The sequence below is a fragment of the Pimephales promelas genome, chromosome 2 (assembly GCF_988280905.1).
Source record: "Pimephales promelas chromosome 2, fPimPro1.hap1.1, whole genome shotgun sequence".
In the NCBI taxonomy this organism is placed as follows: Eukaryota; Metazoa; Chordata; class Actinopteri; order Cypriniformes; family Leuciscidae; genus Pimephales; species Pimephales promelas.
The window spans coordinates 8675822-8699893 of record NC_142770.1 but is presented as its reverse complement, the minus strand read 5'-3'; the positions used below and the strand labels follow the sequence as shown (position 1 = coordinate 8699893).

The 24072-nt window shown below is 36.8% G+C and overlaps 1 protein-coding gene across 3 annotated transcripts in view; it reads left to right on the top strand.

The window, feature by feature from the left end:
* cntnap5b (contactin associated protein family member 5b) overlaps positions 1-24072 on the top strand; it is an 83495-nt gene that overhangs the window by 35258 nt on the left and 24165 nt on the right. For all 3 annotated transcript variants that reach the window (XM_089134480.1, XM_089134485.1, XM_089134488.1), the window contains 6 exons: positions 3299-3502; positions 5732-5916; positions 7785-7928; positions 11874-12138; positions 14966-15109; positions 16234-16405. In XM_089134480.1, the coding sequence (XP_088990606.1) occupies positions 3299-3502; positions 5732-5916; positions 7785-7928; positions 11874-12138; positions 14966-15109; positions 16234-16405 (1114 nt within the window). The remainder of the gene's footprint in view (positions 1-3298; positions 3503-5731; positions 5917-7784; positions 7929-11873; positions 12139-14965; positions 15110-16233; positions 16406-24072) is intronic.

Here is a 24072-nt window from a genome sequence, read left to right as displayed (position 1 = left end):
ACAGAATGATGCACTTAAAATGTATCCAGAGCGTATTTACGTTGAAGAGGAGACCGAAAAGTTACTGTTGTGTTCTCGACCCAGATAGTGTTGACTAGACGAGCACGAAAACACCTCAGAAACACTGCCACTAGCACGTGTGACGTGTGTAGAATTTTGTTGAAAGCCCAGATAAAAGTAAAAAGCTACTATTTTGGGTTTATCCATGCAGTTCGACTTCACACACACACGCGCGCGCTCTGAGCCAGTGGACGCGCACTGTTATGAATGCACAATGTTTCGACTTTAATCTCGAAACATTTCGACTTTAATCTCGAAACATTTCGACTTTAATCTCGAAACATTTCGACTTTAATCTCGAAACATTTCGACTTTAATCTCGAAACATTCCGACTTTAATCTCGAAACATTCCGACTTTAATCTAGAAACATTCCGACTTTAATCTCGAAATGCTAGATTTTTTTTTTTTTACAGATTTTTTTTTTTTACAGATTTTTTTTTTTTTACAGATTTTTTTTTTTTTTTTTTTTTAGGTTGCGGTTCAGGGCTTCCGTAGTCAATAGCTGATTTCGACACTGTTGTTGTTGTTGTTGTTCTTATTATTACACTGTAAAAAAATAATTTCATGATTTGTAATCACAACATTTTTTCTTTTGTCAAATCAACTTAGATAATTTATGTAGTTCAGATAACATAATATTTTGAGTTTGTGATGATTAAATCAATCTTATTTTATTAACTCACTTTTTCCATTTCAATGAACTTAAATTTTAAGGCAACCAGGTTACTTATTTTTTTATGTCAAACCAACAATATTTTTGTACAGTGTATTATTATCATTATTGTTGTTGTTGTTGTTGTTGTTACAATTTATATAATTTTAACCATCATCATTAACATAAGTAAACAACAAATAAGACCTCAACATCACCAAAAACCCTAACCCAAAAAGTCAATCTTAAGTTTCAATGTATTTAATATATATTTTTTGTATTGTATTAATCTTAAATTAAAACAAAAGTAAGATGTTCAAAGTGAAAAATATGTAGATGGACATGCCTTTTATTTATTCATTCATTCCATCAGAATTTCATTGGTTCAAGTTTTATATGAATATTCTTTAAATATTATTATAGTTTGTATTAATATTTTGAATTAACTTTTTGATTTTTACATTTTTACTTGTCTTTATAATTTAGTGGAAATATTTGTATTTTATTTTGTTATCTGCTGTAGTCATTTTTGTTAGTTAGTTAATTAATTAATGAACTTTTTTATTATACAAGTTAAATTATGCTGGTTTAATTTTTTTTTTATTTTTTATTTTAATTTATTTATTCCTTTAACTTAAAGTCATTTCAGCTTGTTGCTTTGGCAACCATTCTAATTCCCGTTGAGTTTTTTTCTTCATCTAATATTTATATTTTATTTCTGCGTTTTATTTTGCCATCCACAATCCTAAATAATAAATTATTCAAGCGTGACGTGATCCCACCGTGTGTTGTGTTTAGCGAGCCGCCCGGCTGAGTTAAGATGCAGTCGAGAGTTTGAACTTCATTGTTTTTGTTCTTTCCCCTCAGGAAGGATTATACAATATGCATTTTACTCTGCTGAACCTGGCAGTGTTTTCAACTTCTTTCTATCCTCTCAGTTCTCAAGGTCATTGTTTATATAACTTCTATGGATTTCTGATTATTGTTGTGCATCTAAGATTAAAAGACTTTGAGATAAAGATACATTTCCTTATCATTCCATCTTGACACGCATTGTGCCTCCATCGAGACGCCAACTCATGCAAAAAAACGAAAACCAAACACATTCTCGTCTGATCTCCTCACTTTATCTAACTCAGCCTCATTACGCTTGCTGATGTTCCTGGACCCTCTGTGTTAGTTCTATATTCAGCAGACGGCTCCGAGCTCTTTGCGCGGCTTTGCTTGTCATGGCTAGTTAGCTTCAGTCTCTAGCACTCTGGCATCCGGCGAGGAGAGATGGAGAAAGAGAGCAAAAATGTAATGTCTGACCTCTGAGCCCGGGTCAAAACCCATGCACATTTCTTCCTTTACCGCCCAGGGTAGAATATGTTTTGAAGGGTTGCTTTGAGACAGTCTTGATTTTTCTTTAAATTATGGCCAACATTTTTTAAAGAACGAAATAAGAAAAATAAACTGAACTTAACTCTTAAGACGGTTTTGTTTTTGTTTTGTTTTGTTTTGTTTTGTTTTGTTTTGTTTTGTTTTGTTTTGTTTTGTTTTGTTTTGTTTTGTTTTGTTTTGTTTTGTTTTGTTTTGTTTTGTTTTGTTTTGTTTTGTTTTGTTTTGCTTTTGTTTTTGTTTTGGATTGGGTTGTTTTATTTTGCTTTGTTTTTTGTTTTATTTGGTTTTGTCTTGGAATGGGTTGTTTTGGGTTTGGTTTGCTTTGCTTTTACTTTTGTTTTGTTTTGTTTTTTGTTTTGGATTGGGATGTTTTGGGTTGGGTTGTTTTGTTTTGGGTTGTTTTGTTTTACTTTGTTTTTGTTTTGTTTGGTTTTATCTTGGAATGGGTTGTTTTGGGTTGTGTTTTTTGTTTTGGGTTGTTTTGTTTTGCTTTGTTTTTTGTTTTGTTTTGTTTTGGGTTGTTTTGGTTGGGTTGTTTTGTTTTGGATTCTTTTTGTTTTGCTTTGTTTTTTGTTTTGTTTTTGGTTGTTTTGTTTTACTTTGTTTTTGTTTTGTTTGGTTTTGTCTTGGAATGGGTTGTGTTTTTTGTTTTGGGTTGTTTTGTTTTGCTTTTTGGTTTTTTGTTTTGTTTTGTTTTGTTTTGGGTTGTTTTGTTTTTGGTTGGGTTGTTTTGTTTTGGGTTCTTTTTGTTTTGCTTTGTTTTTTGTTTTTGGTTGGGTTGTTGTTTTGGGTTGTGTTGTTTTGTTTTGGGTTTTTTTGTTTTGTTTGCTTTGCTTTTTGTTCTTTGTTGGCTTGCTTTGATTTAGCTTTTTTGTTTGCTTTACTTTTTGTTTTGCTTTGCTTTTTTATTTTTGCTTTACTTCTGCGTTTTATTTTGCGTTTACTTTAACTTTATCTTTGCTTTTGGTTTTGCTATGCTTTTTTCATTGCTTTTTGTTTTTGCATTTGTTTTCACATTTGCTTTAGCTTTAGTTGATCTTTGCTTTGTTTTTGCTTCGCTTTGTTTTCACTTTTTCTCTTTGCTTTGTTTATAAAATATTATGAAAACACTTTACTGAAAATCATTTACTCATGAATTATGTGCCATATGAAAGTTTCGCACTTGATGCAGATTTTTTTATTATTTTTTTTCCTTCCATAGAGTCGGATGTTGCAGACTTCAATGGCAGGAGCTCTTTGCTGTACCGGTTTAATCAGAAGTCCACCAGCACGGTGAAAGACGTCATCTCGCTGCGGTTTAAGAGCCAGCGTGCGGACGGGGTCCTTGTGCATGGAGAGGGCCAAAGAGGCGATTACATAACGCTAGAGCTGCATAAGGGCCGACTGGCCCTGCATATCAATCTGGGTGAGTGAGAGGTCTCTAGCCTTTTAAACTCAAAACTCAAGTGGGACGCCTGAAACATATTCTACGCCAGCATGTGGATGCAAAAACTTGATTTCAAGCATTTTTGTGTTGAGAATTGTGGCAAGTAATAGATGTGGACTAAAATTTCACATATGGGTTTTGTAGAGCTCTCCTATCATTGGAGAAAGAGGAAGTGCTCACAGACACAATCGTGGCATCTTATGGTAATCATGTGAGAGGCAGTTGTGAAACAAAGATTTGATTAAGAGGCCATATCTGCGGCGTAATCACATTTAAGTGTATGGAGTTGTCACGAAGAGTGGTCTAGTGTATAGTCCCAGAGATTTCTGAGCCTCATGTTCAATTAGCACCATCAGTCAGATGGAATAAGCTGTATGTTACGCTAAGAGCGGCTGCGAGCTCTGATTGCTAAGTATACCAAGGCGACATTGTTGATGCTGTTTATCAGGACAATGTTTTTGTGTTTACATTCGGCCTCCATCTGAAAGCTGCCAAAGCTAATTTCAAATGCTGCATTTGTCACGCTCATGGGTGATTCTCACTAAAATGTGTCTGCTTCTTGTTTTTGCTTTGTGAGAAAATTTTTTATAAATATATATATATATATATATATATATATATATATATATACAGAGTGCTATTATTTTTTTCTTTTTCTGCATCATCTGTTTTTTCTGTCATCCTTTGGCCTATATTATCACGCTATCATTCATTCTAGTGCTATTAAGCCATTCCTTAGATTATTTTGAAGATTAAATGTAAAAGTCTTTCAAAATAAAAAAAATATGTATTAAAAACTTTGACGTAAGGTGCAATTAATTACAGACAAATTTTATTGAATAGTTACATTTTAATCGATTGACAACACTAATTTATATATACTATAAATATAAAATACATAAATATATATATATTGCTATTACATTTATGGATTACAACAAAAATTATGATACATACTTGCCTTTTTCCCATCACTGTCATTTCGGAAGGAAGATTGGCTTAATTGTCATGCAAAAAATATTATTGATGATAAAAATAGTCTCTATTTTCTTTATGCAAAAATATAATTTCTTCTATCTTTCTTTTGATTTTGTGGTGAAATATGAGCCGAACATGTTCCTGACAGGCTTCTCTCACTTTGTCAAGATACTCTGTTCTTCCTGCACTTTTATCATCAGTACAGCAGGTTTCTTTCCAGGAAGTTCAGAAGGATCAAACAAAGGAGACGGCACACGGCAGACCTTTCCCAAGCTATTTATGGCTCGTTTTGAGAATATGTGCTTAAAAAGAGACTGTTTGATCATTTTGTTTGTAAGGTTGCTTATTATAAAGACACTGCAAAATTAGCAACTGAAATGTTTGCTTTAAGCACAAATTTTTAATTCATTTGTCAGCATGAAATAATGGAATTTATGTATGTGTTCACCTGTATCAGAGTCATTATTGTTAACTAAGATACTAAAAAACGAAATACTTTTAATGCGTTTTGGCCATTTCATTTACATGACAACAGGCCTGAACACGCAAACTTTTGAAAACGGTCACATGTGTATTACATGTTTAGTCTTCTACAGTATGTGCGTAGTGTTTCTTTACAAAGTTACATCGCCATCTACTGGCCTGGTAGCATAATACAGCATTTTTTTTTTGTAATTTTCGCTGATCTGTGTGAACGGGGGTCACTTTGACAACGTTCTCGTCTATACGCGAAACTTTCTAAATAAAAAAAAAAACGCGAATGAAAAAAAATCTGTTTTAAGTACATCGTTTGTGTAAACATTCCTTGAAACTAAAACTATTTTTATTAGGGCTGTCAAAGGGATTAATTGCAATTAATCACATCCAAACTAAAAGTTTGTGTTTACATATATATGTAGGTGCACTGTGTATAATTATTTTGTACTGTATATATATAAATACACACACATGCATGTATATTTAAGAAATAAATATTATTCATATATAAAATATTTATATTTATATATAATATAAATTATATATAAATCTATATACAGTATATGCATGAAAATATTTCTTAAATATATACAAGCATGTGTGTGTTTATATATATATATATATATATATATATATATAAAATAATTATGTGTGACAGTGAAAATAAAGAAATGGATGTACAAAGGAAGAACATAAAGAGTGATGATGCTAAAGTTATACTCAAATACATGATTTGTTTTTTCCTCTCTCAAGACGACGCTAAGACACACCCTAGCAGTGGCCATGTCTCTGTGTTTCTGGGAAGTCTTCTGGACGACCAGCACTGGCACTCCGTCTTGATCGAGCGATTTAACAAACAGATCAATTTCACCGTGGACAGGCTAACCAAACACGTGAGGACGGGTGGGCTGGATGATTCGCTGGAAGTCGATTATGAGGTGAGAATGTTTTTGAATGTTATACTTGCATTGTTTTATTATTTTTGTGAAGTATACTTAAAGGGATAGTTCACCCCAAAATGAAAATCATGTCAGTATTTACTCACCCTCATGTTGTTCCAACCTTTTTTCATCTTCGGAACACAAATGAAGATATTTTTGGTTAAATCTGAGCGCTGGATCACTCCTCCATAGGCTTCTAAGGGATTGAAACTTGCCGGCCCAGAAAATTATTAAAGACATTGTTAAAATAGTGAAGTACAACCTAGAAGCGTTGTGTAGTTACTCTACGTGAAATCTCGAGGCCCACAGAGAAGGAAATGAATAGTTGAATAAAGTCGTTATTTTTGTTTGTTTTTTTGCGCACTCGCTTGATAAACTTATAGATAGAGCCACTGTAGTCACTTGGACTATTTGAACGATGTCTTTTCTGGGCCTGCCAGTGTCGATCCCTTTAGAAGCCTATGGAGGAGTGATCCAGCTGTCAGATTTCATCAAAAATGTTTTAATTTGAGCTCCGAATATTCTGACAGAATTTTCAATTTGGGGTGAACTATCCCTTTAAGTATGGAAGCTTGTTTCCGCCGCAGAATAAAAAATAAAAAGGTAATCGCGTCTTTTTTTCACTAAACTGACTTATTTCTCAGAATTGACCCTTCGCATAGGAGCTTGATTGACAGGTGATCTGACCAATCATGCTTTGTCATCCGCCATTTTGTCCGACAAAGCAGTCAGGAGAGTTAGTAGATTAACATGGTAGGATTTGAACTTGAAAAACGGAAGGTACTGACGCCTTTCCGCGGTTATAGGAACATTCCTTCTTAATATGTTCATTTTTATTTATTTGATGGTAAAAATTAACTAGAAGGAAGAGATCGGATCATGAGCAGCCTTATCTGATGCTCTACAGCGATCTGTCACAACACATTAAAGAGCCACAAAACGGTATTTATTGTTTAAATTTCTTTTTAAAAAAGACCAAATTTGAAAGGTGAGACTTTGTTTAAGATGTTTAATATTATAACCTGTCCTGTCTGTCTGCGTGAGAACATGGTTTGCCGTGAGAGCGGCGTAGCTTGTCAAACATAGAGACAGTAACGAAGGGGGGCGGGACTTTGCGAACGGTCAATTGCGAGATGTAAACTTTCTATGGCGGAAACTTCCACAATTAGACAGCAGATCCATATGGAAAAGTAACTTTTGTCAAAGATCCCAATCAAAGTGAGAATTAGCATAGCTAGCTGATGTTATTTTTGAGGTCACTTTTAGGAGATATTTGCATTTTTAAATTTACACTCTCTTAAAACGAACTAAAATATTGATGAGTTGTCCGAACTACAGATTTTTGTCAAATGCAATGGTACCTAGAATCAATTCATAATAAATTGAATGTTTAATTTATTAGTTTTAATACATTTAATAATGCATTATTTCAAGAGATTTAGAATTAATGTATTCATTTATTATTAATAATTAATCATTTTAAAAATTAACCATTGCAGTCAATTTTGATCTCCTTCAAAATTATTTGTGTATTTTTGTTGTTTGTATATTTGTTGCATGAAATATATAAAGAACTTTTTTACATTTTTATTTTTTATTTATTTTAATTAATTATTTATTTTAACTATTTTTTGACAGAATTTGATTAGTCTCAAAACATAAAAATGCTGCATATTTTGATCTGGATCTGCAGAATTGTAATTTGTAACATGCTGAGTTAAAGATTGGTGACCATAATCACGTCATTTCGATTGGTTAAGAGCATAACACCTCAAGCGCCAAATCACTTGACTAATGATTGGACGCATTTCTCGCTGTGTTGTAAAACCTCTCCATCGCTTTTGTTTTTCCTTCATTTCACAAAGCTCAGTTTTGGAGGCATCCCTCTTCCTGGAAAACCAGGCACGTTCCTGCGGAAAAACTTCCATGGATGTATGGAGAACCTCTACTACAATGGTGTCAACATCATTGACCTCGCTAAACGACGCAAACCTCAGATCTACACTGTGGTGAGGATGTTTGTCTTGTACATGTATTATTGATAATCTCATACATTTGTTATTGTTGTTGTGAGGGCCGTGAAAAGCCATAAAATAGGAAAAATCACCTCAGGTCTTGATGAATTAGCAATCCCATCCCACCCTATCCATAATGAATGGTTCTTGACCCGAGCGTTTAGTGATTTTTTTTCCCTAATAGCACCAGCTTGGAGAAGTGCCAGAACTTTCTGCAGCCAAGTTTGTGGATCGTGATGAATTTTCATAGTTGGGGCGCAAACGTTCGTAGCGAGATTGATTTATATTTTGGTTCTCATTAGTTTTGCAGAAATGCATCTTAACGCTGGCGTAGTTCTCTGTGGAACGGGGCAGCAGGGAGCGAAATGGAGCCGTTCGGATCTGTTTGAGCCGTCGCCAGTGTACTATGGCACCGCATGGGAGCTCTTTAAGAGAATGAATTGTGGTTTTGTCCACATTATTCCCTCAGCGCTGAGAGCCGTGTCATTAAAATATCTTTTACAAGGTGGGCAATCTATCTCCAAAAGCTGCTCGGGCCTTGGATTACGCCTCATAAATGGTCCGCTGGCGAAATACCTCATAAAACCGCACGTCATGAATTCAGGTTTGGGGACTAAATTACAGTCAATTTGAAATGTGGTTGGGGGGGGGGGCAAGGGTTAATGAGACGGATGGCTTTGTGTAATGACACATTTCTACTTCTTCATCCGGCAACACTTTAACTGTGATGTTCAAAAGTTCTGTGTCATTTAATTGTGCTTTGGTTTTGGTTGTATTTAGATATTTGCTATAATATATGATATATAATTGTTCGTTTATAGACAGATAGATAGATAGATAGATAGATAGATAGATAGATAGATAGATAGATAGATAGATAGATAGATAGATAGATAGATAGATAGATAGATAGATAGATAGATAGATAGATAGATAGATAGATAGATAGATAGATAGATAGATACTGTACATAGATAGATAGATAGATAGATAGATAGATAGATAGATAGATAGATAGATAGATAGATGCATAGATGCATAGATGCATAGACACATAGATATAGATGCATACATACATACATAGATATATACATAGACGCATAGACACATACATAGACACACATATATATATATATAGACACATGCATAGACACATTTATCTATATATATACATATATATATATATATATAGATATAGATACATGCATAGACGCATAGATATATATAGATGCATACATAGATACAGACATAGATGCATATATAGACACACACACACACACACACACACATATATATATATACATATATGCATAGGCACACGTATATATAGATACATGCATAGGCACATAGATACATACATAGACACATACAGTAGATATATATATAGATACTTATATAGACACATAAATACATACATAGACACATATATGCATACATAGACTGCTGAAGACGCCTAGCTTTGGGCGCTTGAGAGCGTTTTGGCATTGCAGCTCGTTTTTTTTTTTTTTTTTCGTTGAGACGTTTTGTTGCTATGATACAGAATATCCGCAGCACAGTTTACTTGTAACTGATTCCGCAGATAATTTGTTGCATACTAAAAATGTATTTTTCATCCATTTTGTTCGGTTAGCTCTGCTGGTTGATGTCGTTGTACAGAAAGGATGTTGTGACAGTTGGTCGATGCGGTATTAGTCCCGCCCCTCCTCCACTGGGATTGGACGGCTGGGACAAAAGTGACAGTGATGAGCGCTGCGTTTTACCCAAAGTTTAACATTTTTCTACTCTCGGCGACCAGCAAAAAACTTCAGGGTGAAAAAACTGCTCAGCGCCTCGTTACGCTCATGGCGTTTTAAAAACGCGGCGGTTCCATTGAAAACATTTGAAAACATACGGCAGGCGCGTGGAAAAACGCTTTGGTGGACACACTCCCTATATTCTTCTGGTCTGGTATTGTTAGTGCATGTTACCCCACTATGATTATGTGTAATGGCTTGTCGTCCGCTGTCATATCATGTCCCATCAGTGCAGTGGACTACACCAAAGTACAGCTAATCACTCCAGCCATTAATCTGGCCCACATGCTGGATATTGCTCCCTTTAATGGACCGGGAGGGAGTTCAGCGGGACTCTGGTACTAATGACGGAGAGGACCGAGTCCCACTTAGTCTGTGCCACCCTCTGAGAATATCACAGCGGACACCTCCTCTCTCTCTTGCTCTCTCTCTCTCAATTATGCAGTACGTTTTCAGTGAGGCAAATATACAGGCTCCTAAGGGGCCTTTGGAGCCCAATTAGGGCCAGGAAATGAGGCATGGTGTCTCTTGAGCGACGAGCGCCATGATAGTGGGATTTTAGAGCATATGTGGAATGAACTGTCTGGGATTACTAGGGCCAAAAAGTCTAAAAGGGTTTTTTTAATTTTTTTTATGTCTGTTATATTAGCCTACATTTGCATGCATCCTAATCACTTTGATTTGACCAGAGACAGTTTTGACACTGCAAAAAAATTAATTACTTTTGTCTTTATTTTTGTCTTCCCCTCAAGAAAATTATTGAAACTTCTTGGCATTTACTCCACAAGCAAAATGCAAAATTTCATAAATATCTACTTTGTCTTTGGAGAATATACTGTATAAGTTAATCACAAAAATTAATTTTATTTTTATGGTTAGTTTTATAAAATAGGTGAAAATCTGAATTTATTCTGGTTTGTGCTTGAAACAAGAAAACAAACAATGGATTAAGACAAATAAACTTAAATTAAAAATATCTGAAATATTCAAATCAATATTAAAGTGGTAATTAATAAATATTTGGGGGGTATTGCTCTTAGAAATTCCTCATTACGGAACTAAAATGTAAAAGTACATTTTATTTATTTTATTTACAAAATAAATAAATGAAGAGTTCAGATGCAAAAGCCTCTAAATGCCATTTGAAATTTTCCTCTTTAATGATGATTTTTATCAAACTTGTATATTTAAGTTCAGTAATTTCTCTTAAATGGCAATGATAATTGCCTATTAATTGTTATTTAAGTGAAATTACTAAACTTAAATATACAAGTTTGATAAAAATCATCATTAAAGGAGAAAATTTCAAATGTCATTTAGAGGCTTTTGCATCTGAACTCTTCAAATGGAAAAAAATAATAGTGCTGCCAAATCGATTAATCGCGATTAATCGCATCAAACATAAAAGTTTGTAAATATATGTATATACACACATATATTATATACAAACTTTTATGTTAGATGTGATTAATTGTGAATTTGACAGCACAAAAAATAAATGTATTTAATTATTTATATATTTATAACAAATAATTGTTTTTACTTCATTACAGAAGAAAAGATGAATATGAAAGGTGTTTCCTGTTGGCTTTAATCAAAGTGTATTTCCTTCACGATGGAGCCAAGGGTGACACCTTAAGCTGGGAATGTTTTTGTGTTGTGGGGGTTTTATTGGATTGTCTTTAGCGAGTGCTCTGTCACCTCCTTACTTAAAAAATCCAAACACGTTCTTTTTCCTCGAACGGTTCCCCATGCGATAGTCCGACAGCCTGGTGCCGGCCCTGTTGTGGTTTGCTGTCTGAGACCGCACAGGATGGTGGATCAATGGATTGTCCAAAGTCCAGTGCCAATGGACTGTTGGTCTAAAAACAGACCCTATTCTGTTTCCGTGGAGACCTGCAGTCTTCGAAGTCCTGACATTTGACTTACTGTTTATTCCCCTGTCGCTCCGTCTGCCTGCCCGCGGGCAAAAACCTGTCAGGGAAGGAAAGGAACATATTTCTGCATGGGTTTGCGTTTAGATTTGGGGGTGAATCGTTTCTTTTTGTGTAAACACTGAAATGTTTACTACGCTTGTCCTTAAAGGAATAGTTCACCCCCAAAAAATACTGTTGCACAACCATACGCTTCTTCTCTGTCGTTTCAGGGGAACGTGACCTTTTCCTGCTCAGATCCTCAACTTGTCTCCGCCACCTTCCTGAGTTCCAGCAGCAGTTTTTTGTCACTTCCGTTGGACGCTCCCATGGAAAAACTGTCGGTGACTTTTCAGTTCCGAACGTGGAACCGGGAAGGGATGTTAATGTCCACCGGGCTGAGGCAAGAGTCGGAGAGACTGCTTTTGCTTCTCGTTCATGGGCAGCTTAGGCTCACACACTACAGATCAGCACTCCAGAGCTCTGACATAGTCATCGGTGAGACGTCTACTTGTGTAAATGTGTGTTCTTCCGGAGCTCAACTTGTTGGATTTGAACCTATAACCTTCTGGTTGTCATCTTTGTTCAAACTCACTGGTTCAAAACATACACCATAATGTTGTAATTAAAATCACAATATTCTAGAAAAATATTACTATTAGGCTATTAATAATTTTTATTTATTCATTCAATCGCTTATTAAATACCAGAAGGAGTAGTTTACGGTTACCAGTTTCCTAAGCATGCATCACACAACCAAATTCGGGAACACTTTATTTCGATGGTCCACTTTTGACATTTGGCTAACCATGTGTAACTTTTCAACTACAACTCAATTTTATTAGAGTAATAGTAGATTGTCTACTTAATATATGCTAACACCTTATTTTGTTGTTCCTCCAAGAGGCATTCCTAAACCTCAAAACCCCTAAACCAGTCTACTAGCCACTGTTTGCACTGGCTAGTTCTAGGAAATAACTAAATGTTCCCCTTGGGCCATTTCATTGAGACCACCAATAGGAAATCTGTGACTTTTATTTTGAAGGTATGGCAGAGCCTGAGCACACATGTTCCCATTCTCCGTTTTCATTAGTTTATGATCTGTTACAGTCCGGTCTAATACCTTATTAGATAGAACTGTTAAACAAACTCAAAGTGGACAGTATATGAAATATTAGCCTATGTCGTGTGATTGATTCCCAATGTCACTAGCTGAGCAGAAATACATAATCAGGTTTCACTTGGTCCCCTCAAAGCTGCATTTGGTTTTCTCCTTAGCATAAAGGTTGAGAGTTCCATCTATCACTTTTTTTCCATGTTCTTGGAGTAGGCCATAGACATATACACTAGACCTCACCTTGGCTACGGCAGTTCATTGGAACGAATGCGTCAATAGAGCCGCCATTTTGAAACAGGGGAGCCCCTCCACTTCAATGCGTCAGCGTCAATGTAGTAGACACAGGTCTAACGGAAATAAAATCACCATAAATCATCATGAATGCGATTTTTCTTGTTTTTTTGGTTTGTTCCAACGGTCAGACATGCATTTATCATTGATTCCAGAAAGAAAAAAATTATTATTTTTTTTTTTAAAACATTCTTCCTAGTTCATCCGTGAACATCATACGCTGCACAAAAGTCCACCACCATCAATGAATTCAAAGTAAAGGCAGAGATAGCAGCGTTATCTAGCGACAAGACCCCTGTTCCAAGATGGCGGCAGTTTTGACGCATGCTTAGAACCCCAAGGTTAGGGTTGGGTATCGTTTGAATTTGAACGATTCTGATTCCGATTCCGATTCCTTGTTTCGATTCCGGTTCCTAACGATTCTCGATTCCGATTCTTTTAAGAGGCAGGGTCAAAAAAGTGTAGCAAACCTTGCTAACCAACGGTCTTTCTGAAGGAAATAATCCTTTCTGAAGGAAATAATCCTGTCACAAACACTCCTTCTGTCACAAATTTTGCATTTTGCCGAGATTTTGTTATTTTTAGAAAAGTGAAGCCACACTTTGGACCGCTGACGTAAGCTACTAATGTTCGACTCGCGCGGTTATGCCAACACTTCCGGTAGACGCTTCTTCGTTGGTGTTGTTCAGCGGTTTCCTATTCCGCTCGGCGGACTGTGAATATCGAAACTAGGAATCGAAATTTTAACTTTTGAACGATTCCGGGAAAAACGAAAAGTTAGTCCCGATTCCAATCGATACTCGATTCTCGATACCCAACCCTACCCAAGGTGAGGTCTAGTGTATATGTCTATGAGAGTAGGCTACTGTATGATCTGCTTTTTTTTTAAATGGCGGGTGCTGGTGTTTCGCGTGCGTTTGGCCAATTAGCATATGCTACGTCACTGTTAGTTCCTATTGTGCTGGGTTAGACCCTATTCTGAAGTAGGACCTGATTTAGTTCCCTCAAAAGGATTTCCTAGAACTAAAATCGTTCCCAGTTCCCCTGGTGCGAACACGCCAAAAAGATGGTACTTCCGCCATTAGTTCTTGTAACTATAATGAAAAGGTTCCTCCGATGCGAAAGCTCCTTAATATTTTGGTTTTATTTGTAGTTCCAAAGTTATTTATAGTAAGTAGAATGCCTAAAGTGGACCATCGAAATAAAGTGTAACCTAAAATTTCTAACTCTTTAGTTTTTCACCACAAATTTCACTATTAAACAGAAATTGTTTTGAAAATTGTTAAAACGTTAAATTATTTTGAAACCGTTGAAGACGTCAGACCACATTATTTCAACTTGGAGTCAAATACCATTGATTAACAACCTCGTAGCTTAAAGACTTATAAGTTCTCGTTAAATTATTTTTACTTCCGGAACCCTGTTGCATACCTCTCAGTGGTTGTTTTGATGCTTCAAACGCGCATTGAGTATACTTACAATTAACTCAAATTAAGAACAACAGATGTAAAAGGGAAGTCCCTCCAAGGGATAATTATTCAAGGTTGTGCGCTTGTCTTCGCGTGTGCGTCTCCAAAATACAGCAACATGATCAAATCCAATCCCGCGTGCACACGTTCGCCCTAAAAGCATTTACTGTGAATTCAAACAGGATTTTTAGTTGTAAAACACTCTTTGGCAGGCACACCTGTATGTCGACTGAATTTTGGATGCAGCTGCCTGGCAAGCTGCCATCGCAGACGGCAAACTGAATCTCTGCACGTCCCTCTCAAGGGGAATAGTGGATTCTCTTCTGGGCTGACATATGCAGATTAACTCGTTGAGCTCCAGCGCACAAACCCCAGATCTGTCAATCATTCGCCCTGATTAATGCACGGCGTTCGAGGCGTAACATCGCTCTGTGTCTTCCTCTGCCAGGTCAGGCTCTGAGTGACGGGCAGTGGCACACGGTGTCCATTAGCGTGGGAGGTTTCCAAGTTTCCCTCTCGGTGGACGACGAGCCACCATCCACCATGCAGCTGAAGGAGATCACACAGCCTGGGAAGAGCGTTCTAATTGGCGGTAGAGTATCTAGTGTAGTTTTCCAATTAAAAGCATTGACTAATCATAATGTAATGCAACTAATCAGTATGCAAATGGAATGTGTGGGCTGTAATCACAATATCCACTTCTTTGGTACTTTAGCAACCATGTTATATCTTTGATTATCAAGTGATTTACCTATTGTTGGCAGATGGTGTCAGTTCGCGTTCTGAGCTACTAATACTTATTGTGACTGATACAGCTGTATATAGCCAAAATATAGTCACTCAGGAGATAAATAAACTAGGGGCTGTCAAACGATTAATCGCGATTAATCGCATCCAAAATAAAAGTTTGTGTTTACATAATAAATGTGGGTGCACTGTGTATAATTATTTTATATATATAAATACACACACATGCTTGTATATATTTACAAATATTTTCATGTACTGTATATAATGTATACAGATTTATGTATAATTTATATTATATATAGGGCTGTCAAACGATTAATCGCGATTAATCGCATGCAAAATAAAAGTTTGTGTTTACATAATATACGTGGGTGCACTGTGTATAATTATTCTCTGTGTATATATATATATATATATATAAATACACACATACATGCATGTATATTTAAGAAAAAAATATTATTTATATATAAAATATTTATATTTATATATAATATAAATTATATATAAATCTATATACAGTATATACATGAAAATATTTCTTCAATATATACAAGCATGTGTGTGTATTTATATATATTAAATAATTATACACAGTGCACCCACATATATTATGTAAACACAAACTTTTATTTTGCATGCGATTAATTGCGATTAATTGTTTGACAGCCCTATATATAATATAAATTATATATAAATCTATATACATGAAAATATTTTTTAAATATATACAAGCATGTGTGTGTATTTATATATATAAAATAATTATACACAGTGCACCCACATATATTATGTAAACACAAACTTTTATTTTGGATGCGATTAATCGCGATTAATCGTTTGACAGCCCTAAAATATAGATTTGAATTTAACTTTAACTACAAAAGAGAAGGTTTTCGTTTATATAAATCTATTTTAATTTGTTACACTGCTACATTATTGATATCTATTATGTCTTTTTAACAGGTTGCCCATCAGTGTTAACCAATGCGGGTTGTCGTAATCCGACCCTGGCCTATCAAGGCTGCATGCGCTCTGTAATCATTAACAACCAGCCGATCAACTTCTACCTGGTGCAGCAAGGCCTGCTGGGAAACTACAGCAAGCTCCAGTTTGACATCTGTGGCATTCGTGACAGGTATAGATCCATTAGTCATTGCGTTTGATATGCGAACGACGAGTGGCTTTTTAAATAAATGATAGCGATCCACTCATTATGAGATACTGCAATGAGTGACACAAACAAGCACAGTTTCAAAACAACGTAGCTTAGTGTTAAAATCCATGCCGGTGATTTGCAAGCTAATTAGCATTCACCTTTTTGCCTGAAACTTCAGATGTGCGATAATGCTTCACACCTCACACAAGAGGACTGATGGTTAATGTGATGTTTATGTGAATAACAAACCACCCTCAAACAGCTTAAGTTTAACACTAGCGTAATCTCTGCGTGCACAAAAGCTGTGGGCAAAGTTTAAATCTGAAGCATCAAATAAGGATTCAAACCTAACACATTTGTTATGTGTTTTATGAGTGCAAAAAATTAGATGCAGTTAGTAAGCTGGGAGACCTGAGATGGAAAGGAAAACTGCTTTATTTGAGTATGTTTTTTGGCAATGAACCGCTGCTCTGTATCTGTGTTCTTCTTGTGAAAATGACACTATAGTACTCAACGCTGTTGTTTACACTGAATGATATAATGACAGCATTAATTGAAAAGAGGGAATGAGCAGTTGTGACAATTCCTCCATTATCATTTATCCCTCAGCATCCTTGCCTGTTTTCCATGGTCTACTTTATGGCGCACATGCACACACAAGCGAGAGATAAACAGGGAGGAATAAAAATGAGGCAGGATGACAGAGAAAGAGAGAGAATGCTATGCAGTTGAGGACAAGAGTTTTCGGTCAGGGTAGGAGAAAGCTAAGATAAGAGCATTAGGAAAAAAGAGAAAGAAAGAGAATGAACGAAAGGCTCGTGTACTGAAGAATGAAGGAATGAAAGAGAGAAAGGATAAAAGAAATAAGAAAATAATGGATACATTGATGAAGGAAGGATGAAGGAAAGACTGAAAGAAAGAACGAAAGACTAGTGTATTGAAAGATGGAGGGGTGATAAAAAGAAAGGATGAAAGAAATATGACCATGAATAAATTGAGGATGAAGAAAAGAAAGAATAAAAGAAAGACTAGTGTACTGAAGGATAGAGGGATGAAAGAAATAAAAAAACAATGGTTAAATTGATGAAGGAGGGTTAAAAGAGAATGAAAGAAAAAAGAATTAAGGACAAGAAAATGACTGATACATTTATGAAGGAAAGAAAGAAAGAAAGAAAGAAAGAAAGAAAGAAAGAAAGAAAGAAAGAAAGAAAGAAAGAAAGAAAGAAAGAAAGAAAGAAAGAAAGATAAATTCATGAAGGAAGGATGAAGGAAAGACTGAAAGAAAGAACAAAGGAAAGACTAGTGTATTGAAAGATGGAGGGATGAAAGAAAGAAAGGATGAAAGAAATATGACAATAATGGATAAATTGATGAAGGAAGAATGAAGAAAAGAAAGAATGAAAGAAACTTGACTAGTGTGCTGAAGGATAGAGGGATGAGAGAAATAAAAAAACAATGGTTAAATTGATGAAGGGTTGAAAGAGAATGAAAGAAAAAAATTAAATAAATAAGAAAATAACTGATACATTTATGAAGGAAGGAAAGAAAGAATGAAAGAACAAAAGAAAGAGTAGTGTACTGAAGGCTGGATGGGTGAAAGAAAGAAAGAAAGAAAGAAAGAAAGAAAGAAAGAAAGAAAGAAAGAAAGAAAGAAAGAAAGAAAGAAAGAAAGAAAGAAAGAAAGAAAGAAAGAAAGAAAGAAAGAAAGAAAGAAAGAAAGAAAGAAAGAAAGAAGGTATAGAAAATAGTGGATACATTGATGAAGGAAGGATGAAGGAAAGACTGAAAGAAAGAACGAACGAAGAAAAGATGGGTGTATTGAAAGATTGAGGGATGAAAGAAAGGATGAAAGAAATATGAATGGAGAAAAAGAATGAAAGAATGAAAGAAATAAAAGGATGGAGGGATGAAAGAAATAAAAATCAATGGTTAAATTGATGAAGGAGGGTTAAAAGAGAATGAATGAAAAAAGAATTGAAGACATAAGAAATTATCTGATACATTTATGAAGGAAGGAAAGAAAGAATGAACAAAAGAAAGACTAGTGTATTGAAGGACGGATGGGTAAAAGAAAGGAAGGATGAAAAATAAACTGATAAATTGATGAAAGAAAGAAAGAAAGAAAGAAAGAAATAAAGAAAGAAAGAAAGAAAGAAAGAAAGAAAGAAAGAAAGAAAGAAAGAAAGAAAGAAAAAGAAGAAAATAATGGATCAATTCACAAAGGAAGACGAAAGAAATAAGCAAGAGACTAATGTACTGAAGGATAGAGGGATGACATAGAGGGTGAAAGGGTTAAAAAAGAGGACAAAAGGATTAATGAAAGGGATTGATGGATGGAAGAGAGAGGGAAGACTAAGACAATTAGTTTAGTTAGATTAGGGCAAGAGCATTGGATCAAATGAAAGTCAAAAAAGAAAGCTATCTAGCTAGTCAGGTTAGGTAATGAGCGGTAGACAAAGAGAAAGATAGACGGGGGAAGAGAGAGAGAGAGAGCGCGCCAGGTTTAGGAAAGAGCATTACTGAAAGGGAACGCTAGCCAGGGAAAAGGAGGGAGGATGAGATCGTAAATTCCCTCCTGTCAATCTCGTCTCTGCAGGTCTTTCTGGCAACGTACGCCACATTCTTCACCGAGGCAAATGCTCAAACCTGGCACCTGGGCAAATGACTGTTGGCAGGGCCGGCATGGGGATGAATTGTGATTTCAGCTCTGCCAACATGATGTGAACGTTCCAGGGGAAAAAAAGGCAGTTCCAGGCACGCATCCATGACCCACTCTGTCTGATGTGCCCTTGTCAAACACAATTTGAAATACTCTTTTGACCAACCATCACCTTAGAACATAAGCAGGCCAAAATTATGTTGTGACAACTTTAATTGTTCAAACCGCCTTGGCCTTCATGGTAGCAGATATTGAACTAAACAGCCCGTTCTCACCCCAAGACGTCATATAACTGACGCTTTTGACCATACGTCAACATCCGACGTTTTATGGTACCCTTAGATGACGCCATCTAATCCTAACCCTACCCCAGACCTAAACCTACCCGCGTCATCAAACTGACGCTAAAGGTAAAGCGTCAGTTAGATGACGTCCTAGGATCGTCATCTAACTTACGTTAAAGGGTACCCTAAAACGTTGGATGTTGATGTATGGTCAAAACCGTCAATTAAAAGACGTCTTGGGATGAGAATGTGTTGAACTAAAACATTATGTGAAACGTTTAGTTTTAAGGTTTCTTCCGTTTGAGAAGTGGTCCTTAATCTTAATCTAAGTCCTAATCTAAGTCCTAATCTAAGTCTTTTAAATTGTGATGATATACACTTTCGTACACTATTTGACAAAGAAGTTAATGTGGACTGTTCAAAATTGAGGTCTTGCTTAGGGATGCACCGAAATGAAAATTCTTGGCCGAAACCGAAAACCGAAAAAGAGGAAACCAAGGCCGAAAACCGAAAACCGAAACACCGAAAGAAATTATGCCAATTATCAGTATCATTGCATTTATGGCTATGACTGTGTACAAACGTTACTAAAATCAAGGCATTGCAATTGCATAAATTAATATAAAATTTTCAAAGAATAAATCAATTACAAATTATGCAAATATTTATTTAGCACAATGTACAGTATAAAATAAAATTCAAAGTAAAATGTTTTTGACCCCACTCATGTGTACATTAAATAATAATCTAATGGCCTGCAGAAAGGTTTTAAAATTAAATGTTCTCTCATAAAAACAAAGCCGAGTGCGAACTTCTTCTCATCACACCAGCACCCTTTGCACGTCTAAATTAGTTTCTTACATTTTAAAAATTTAGCATACAATAGCATAAAAAGCCTTTTTAAATGAACAAAGGTCCATGATTAATACAAATGTACATGAAACTTAACGAAACATGTTTAGTGAATGTAGAAAATATTTAAGAGAGCATTAATTTAGTTCTATACATACATGTTCCCATATATATTTTTTTGTAATGTCACACAAGTAATAATCTCAGAGTTTACTGGGTTTTACATGATTATTCTTCTTCTCACCGATTCCTAATGGTTAGAGGACAGTTACTTGAGTCGTCCCCTGTCGTTTCAAGGAATAGTACGACGGAGAGCGGGTCCAGTATAAACGCCTCGACCGTTTGGAGCGGTGCGCGCGCTGTCTGAGGAGACTCGCGCATACTTTCGCCTACCTCCGCAGCGCGAGTCTCCACAGTTTATACTTGACCCGCTCGCATCCGGAGTCGTTGTCATGGCGGCGCGCATTGTTTAGAGCAGATATAGGTGGATAAACTTCCGTCTCCTCGCGGGTTCAGATTCACTGAAATGCGTCCGCACCGCAAACATGTTGCTTTAGACAAGCACGTGCAGGTCGCGGTTTCTGTTTGCGTCATCACACCATTTCGGCCGTATTGTTTCGGTGATAAAAGTCTTTCGGCCGAAAACCGAAAATGCACTTTTGGGCCATTTTCGGCCGAAAATTTTCGGTGGCCGAATATTCGGTGCATCCCTAGTCTTGCTAGATAATCCTAGTTGTTCTATCGACTGACAACTTTTTGACACTTCAGTTCAGAGTACAATACCCAAGAATGATTCTGATGGGTTGGTGAGCAGCATCCAGAACGTTCCCCTAACGTTCCCGAATGGTCCCATGAGGTTATTTTTTGGGAACCAAACAAGAACGTTATAGGAACGTTCCATGTAGGTTATTTTTAGGGTCCATTTTTATAACGTAAGGAGAATGCTCCGGGAACGTTCCCTTAACCTTAAGGGAAAGTTCTAGAACCTAAATTTGTTTGCTGGGTAGGTGAGCGTCAGAATGATGGTTAATTTTGTTGAGTTGGTTAGACGCAACCATAGTAGGGGCATGAATGATGGTTGGATCTGATGGGCTGATGAACTGCAATGGGAATTGGAGCAAGTCAGAATTATGGTTCGTTCTGATAAGTAGGTAGGGGCACGTCATAGTGATAGATTTTGTCAAAGGGTTGGAGACCATCAAATGTAGGGGTACATAAGGTGTTGGTTATATCTGATGGGTATGGTTGGGTATCGTTTGAATTTGAACGATTCTGATTCCGATTCCGATTCCTTGTTTCGATTCCGGTTCCTAACGATTCTCGATTCCGATTCTTTTAAGAGGCAGGGTCAAAAAAATTTAGCTAACCTTGCTAACCAACGGCCTTTCTGAAGGAAATACTCCTTCTGTAAAAATACTCCTTTTGTCACAAATTTTGCATTTTGCAGAGATTTCGTTATTTTTAGAAAAGTGAAGCCACACTTTGGATCGCCGACGTAAGGTACTCATGTTCGACTCGCGCGGTTATACCAACACTTCCGGTAGACGCTTCTTTGTTGGTGTTGTTCAGCGGTTTCTTCTTCTGCTCGGCGGACTGTGAATATCAAAACTAGGAATCGAAATTTTAAATGGTAAATGGACTGCATTTATATAGCGCCTTCATAGACCTAATGGCCACCAAAGCGCTTGACATTTGCCTCACATTCACCCATTCACACACACATTCATACGCCGACGGCGGTGTCAGCCATGCAAGGCGCCAGCCAGCTCGTCGGGAGCAGCTGGGGTTAGGTGTCTTGCTCACGGACACCTCGACACTTGGTCAGGTGGAACCGAGGATTGAACCACCAACCTTTCGGTTCGTAGACAACCCACATGAACCACTGAGCCACTGCCGCCCCCTTTTTAACTTTTGAACGATTCTGGGAAAAACGAAAAGTTAGTCTCGGTTCCAATCGATACTCGATTCTCGATACCCAACCCTACTGATGGGTAGTTAAGCAACACCCAGAATAGGTGCAACAAGGTAATTTCAAGTTGGTTGGTCAAGAAACAGACAGCAGGGTTAAGCTTTTAATGTTATCTCAAAAAGGTGCAGGATCCTGCAGGCAGAAAATAGGTAATTCTAACAAGTCATTTGAGGAGTTGCCTCACTACGCTCAATAAACTGCATTTACTAGCAGAATCCCGAAGAGGGGCATGTTTTAGTGATTGTTATTTCGAATGGGTTGGAGAGCGTCCAGAGTAGGGGCACGTCAGGGTGGTAGTTAATTTTGATTGGTATGTGCGAGCAGCATCCCGAATAGGTACATGTCAGAGTTATTGTGATTTCTGATCGATCAGTCAACAGTATCCAGTGTTGGGGGGCATGTAATCTGAGCCATTCTAGCAGGACAAGCTTTCAAGGTTAACTCAAAAATGTGTAATACAGCAGAAGATAGTTCTGTTTGAATGAAAGTCATTGGAAAAAAAGCATCTTCAAAACATTTGCATATTTGGTGTCATTTTCGTGAAAGTTATATTTACTATGGAAAAAATTGGTTCTAAGAGAAGTCATGGGAATTTTGTAACAGGTAGGATTAATGGCAATATTGCGACAGGTAGGGTTCCTGTAGCCCAAGACTGGTTGCCCACTAAAGCTAAGCAGGGTTGAGCCTGGTCAGTACCTGGATGGGAGACTTCCTGGCTGCGTCCGAAATCGCGTACTATGCGAGTAGGTACTACATTTAAATAAGAGCGTACAGCGCGACCGTTAAAAAAAGTGCTTTCTATATAGTATGAATACGGGTAGTATGAATGAGTCCGGGCGTACTACAGTACATGCGCCATGTTGTTTTCGCGTGACGTTGTCATAACACTGCGAAAATTTGCGACAACTTCGCGCCGTTTTTAGTTCTGCTTTCTGTTTTCATCTGCGTTTTTACGTCGTCCGAGCCGACAATCAGCGTCGGTCAGCTGCTCGCAGATCACGCCTTTCGTGGAGTTTCTCAAATAACATTTATTTACCTAATACATTTTACCTCATAAAACACACACACAACCCCTATGAACAATGACAGATTTATTTGCTTGTGATATTACCATCGATAAATTAACATGAATGAAAATATAGAGACACGCATGTTTTTCTGTGTTTATCTCTACAGCCCATAGCTACAGTTACAGCCGCGCCTCCGGTTTCCGCCGTTTTCAAATATAACGACAACAACTCCTCTCCCGTGGCATCATGGGATAGTAAGGTGTTCACTGTATGCGCACTTCAGAATCTCGCCGTAGTAGGTAGTAGTAGGTCATCCGGGTAATTTTCGCCTACTGTTTTTCGAATTCTATAATTTCGGACATACTACTCTGCTCGCGTACTGTTTTTCGCATACAATATAGTAGGGAAGTATTCGATTTCGGACGCAGCCCCTGTGAAAACTAGATTGCTGCTGGAAGAGGTGTTAAGGTGATGAAACATGGCAACTTTTTTGAGCAATGTTGCTTGGACACTTTCCCAATGAGAACGGGACACAATCGGTTGGGGGCCCTGTGTCTCACCTGGTTGACCGCAACATTGCTTAAAAAGTTGCGTCATGTAAAATCACCTTTAGTGTGGACAGTAGGGAGTGCTCACCCTGTGGTCTGTGTGGTAAAGGTGCTGGATTTCTCCCACAGAAATTTGCTGAACAACATGTGACTACGCCTTAAAGGGTTAGTTCACCCAAAAATGAAAATTCTGTCAGTATTTACTCACCCTCATGTTGTTCCAACCCCGTAAGACCTTCGTTCATCTTCAGAACACAAATTAAGATATTTAAGATATTAAGGTCGCTCCTGCATACAGTCCATAGGCTTCTTGAGGGACTGGCT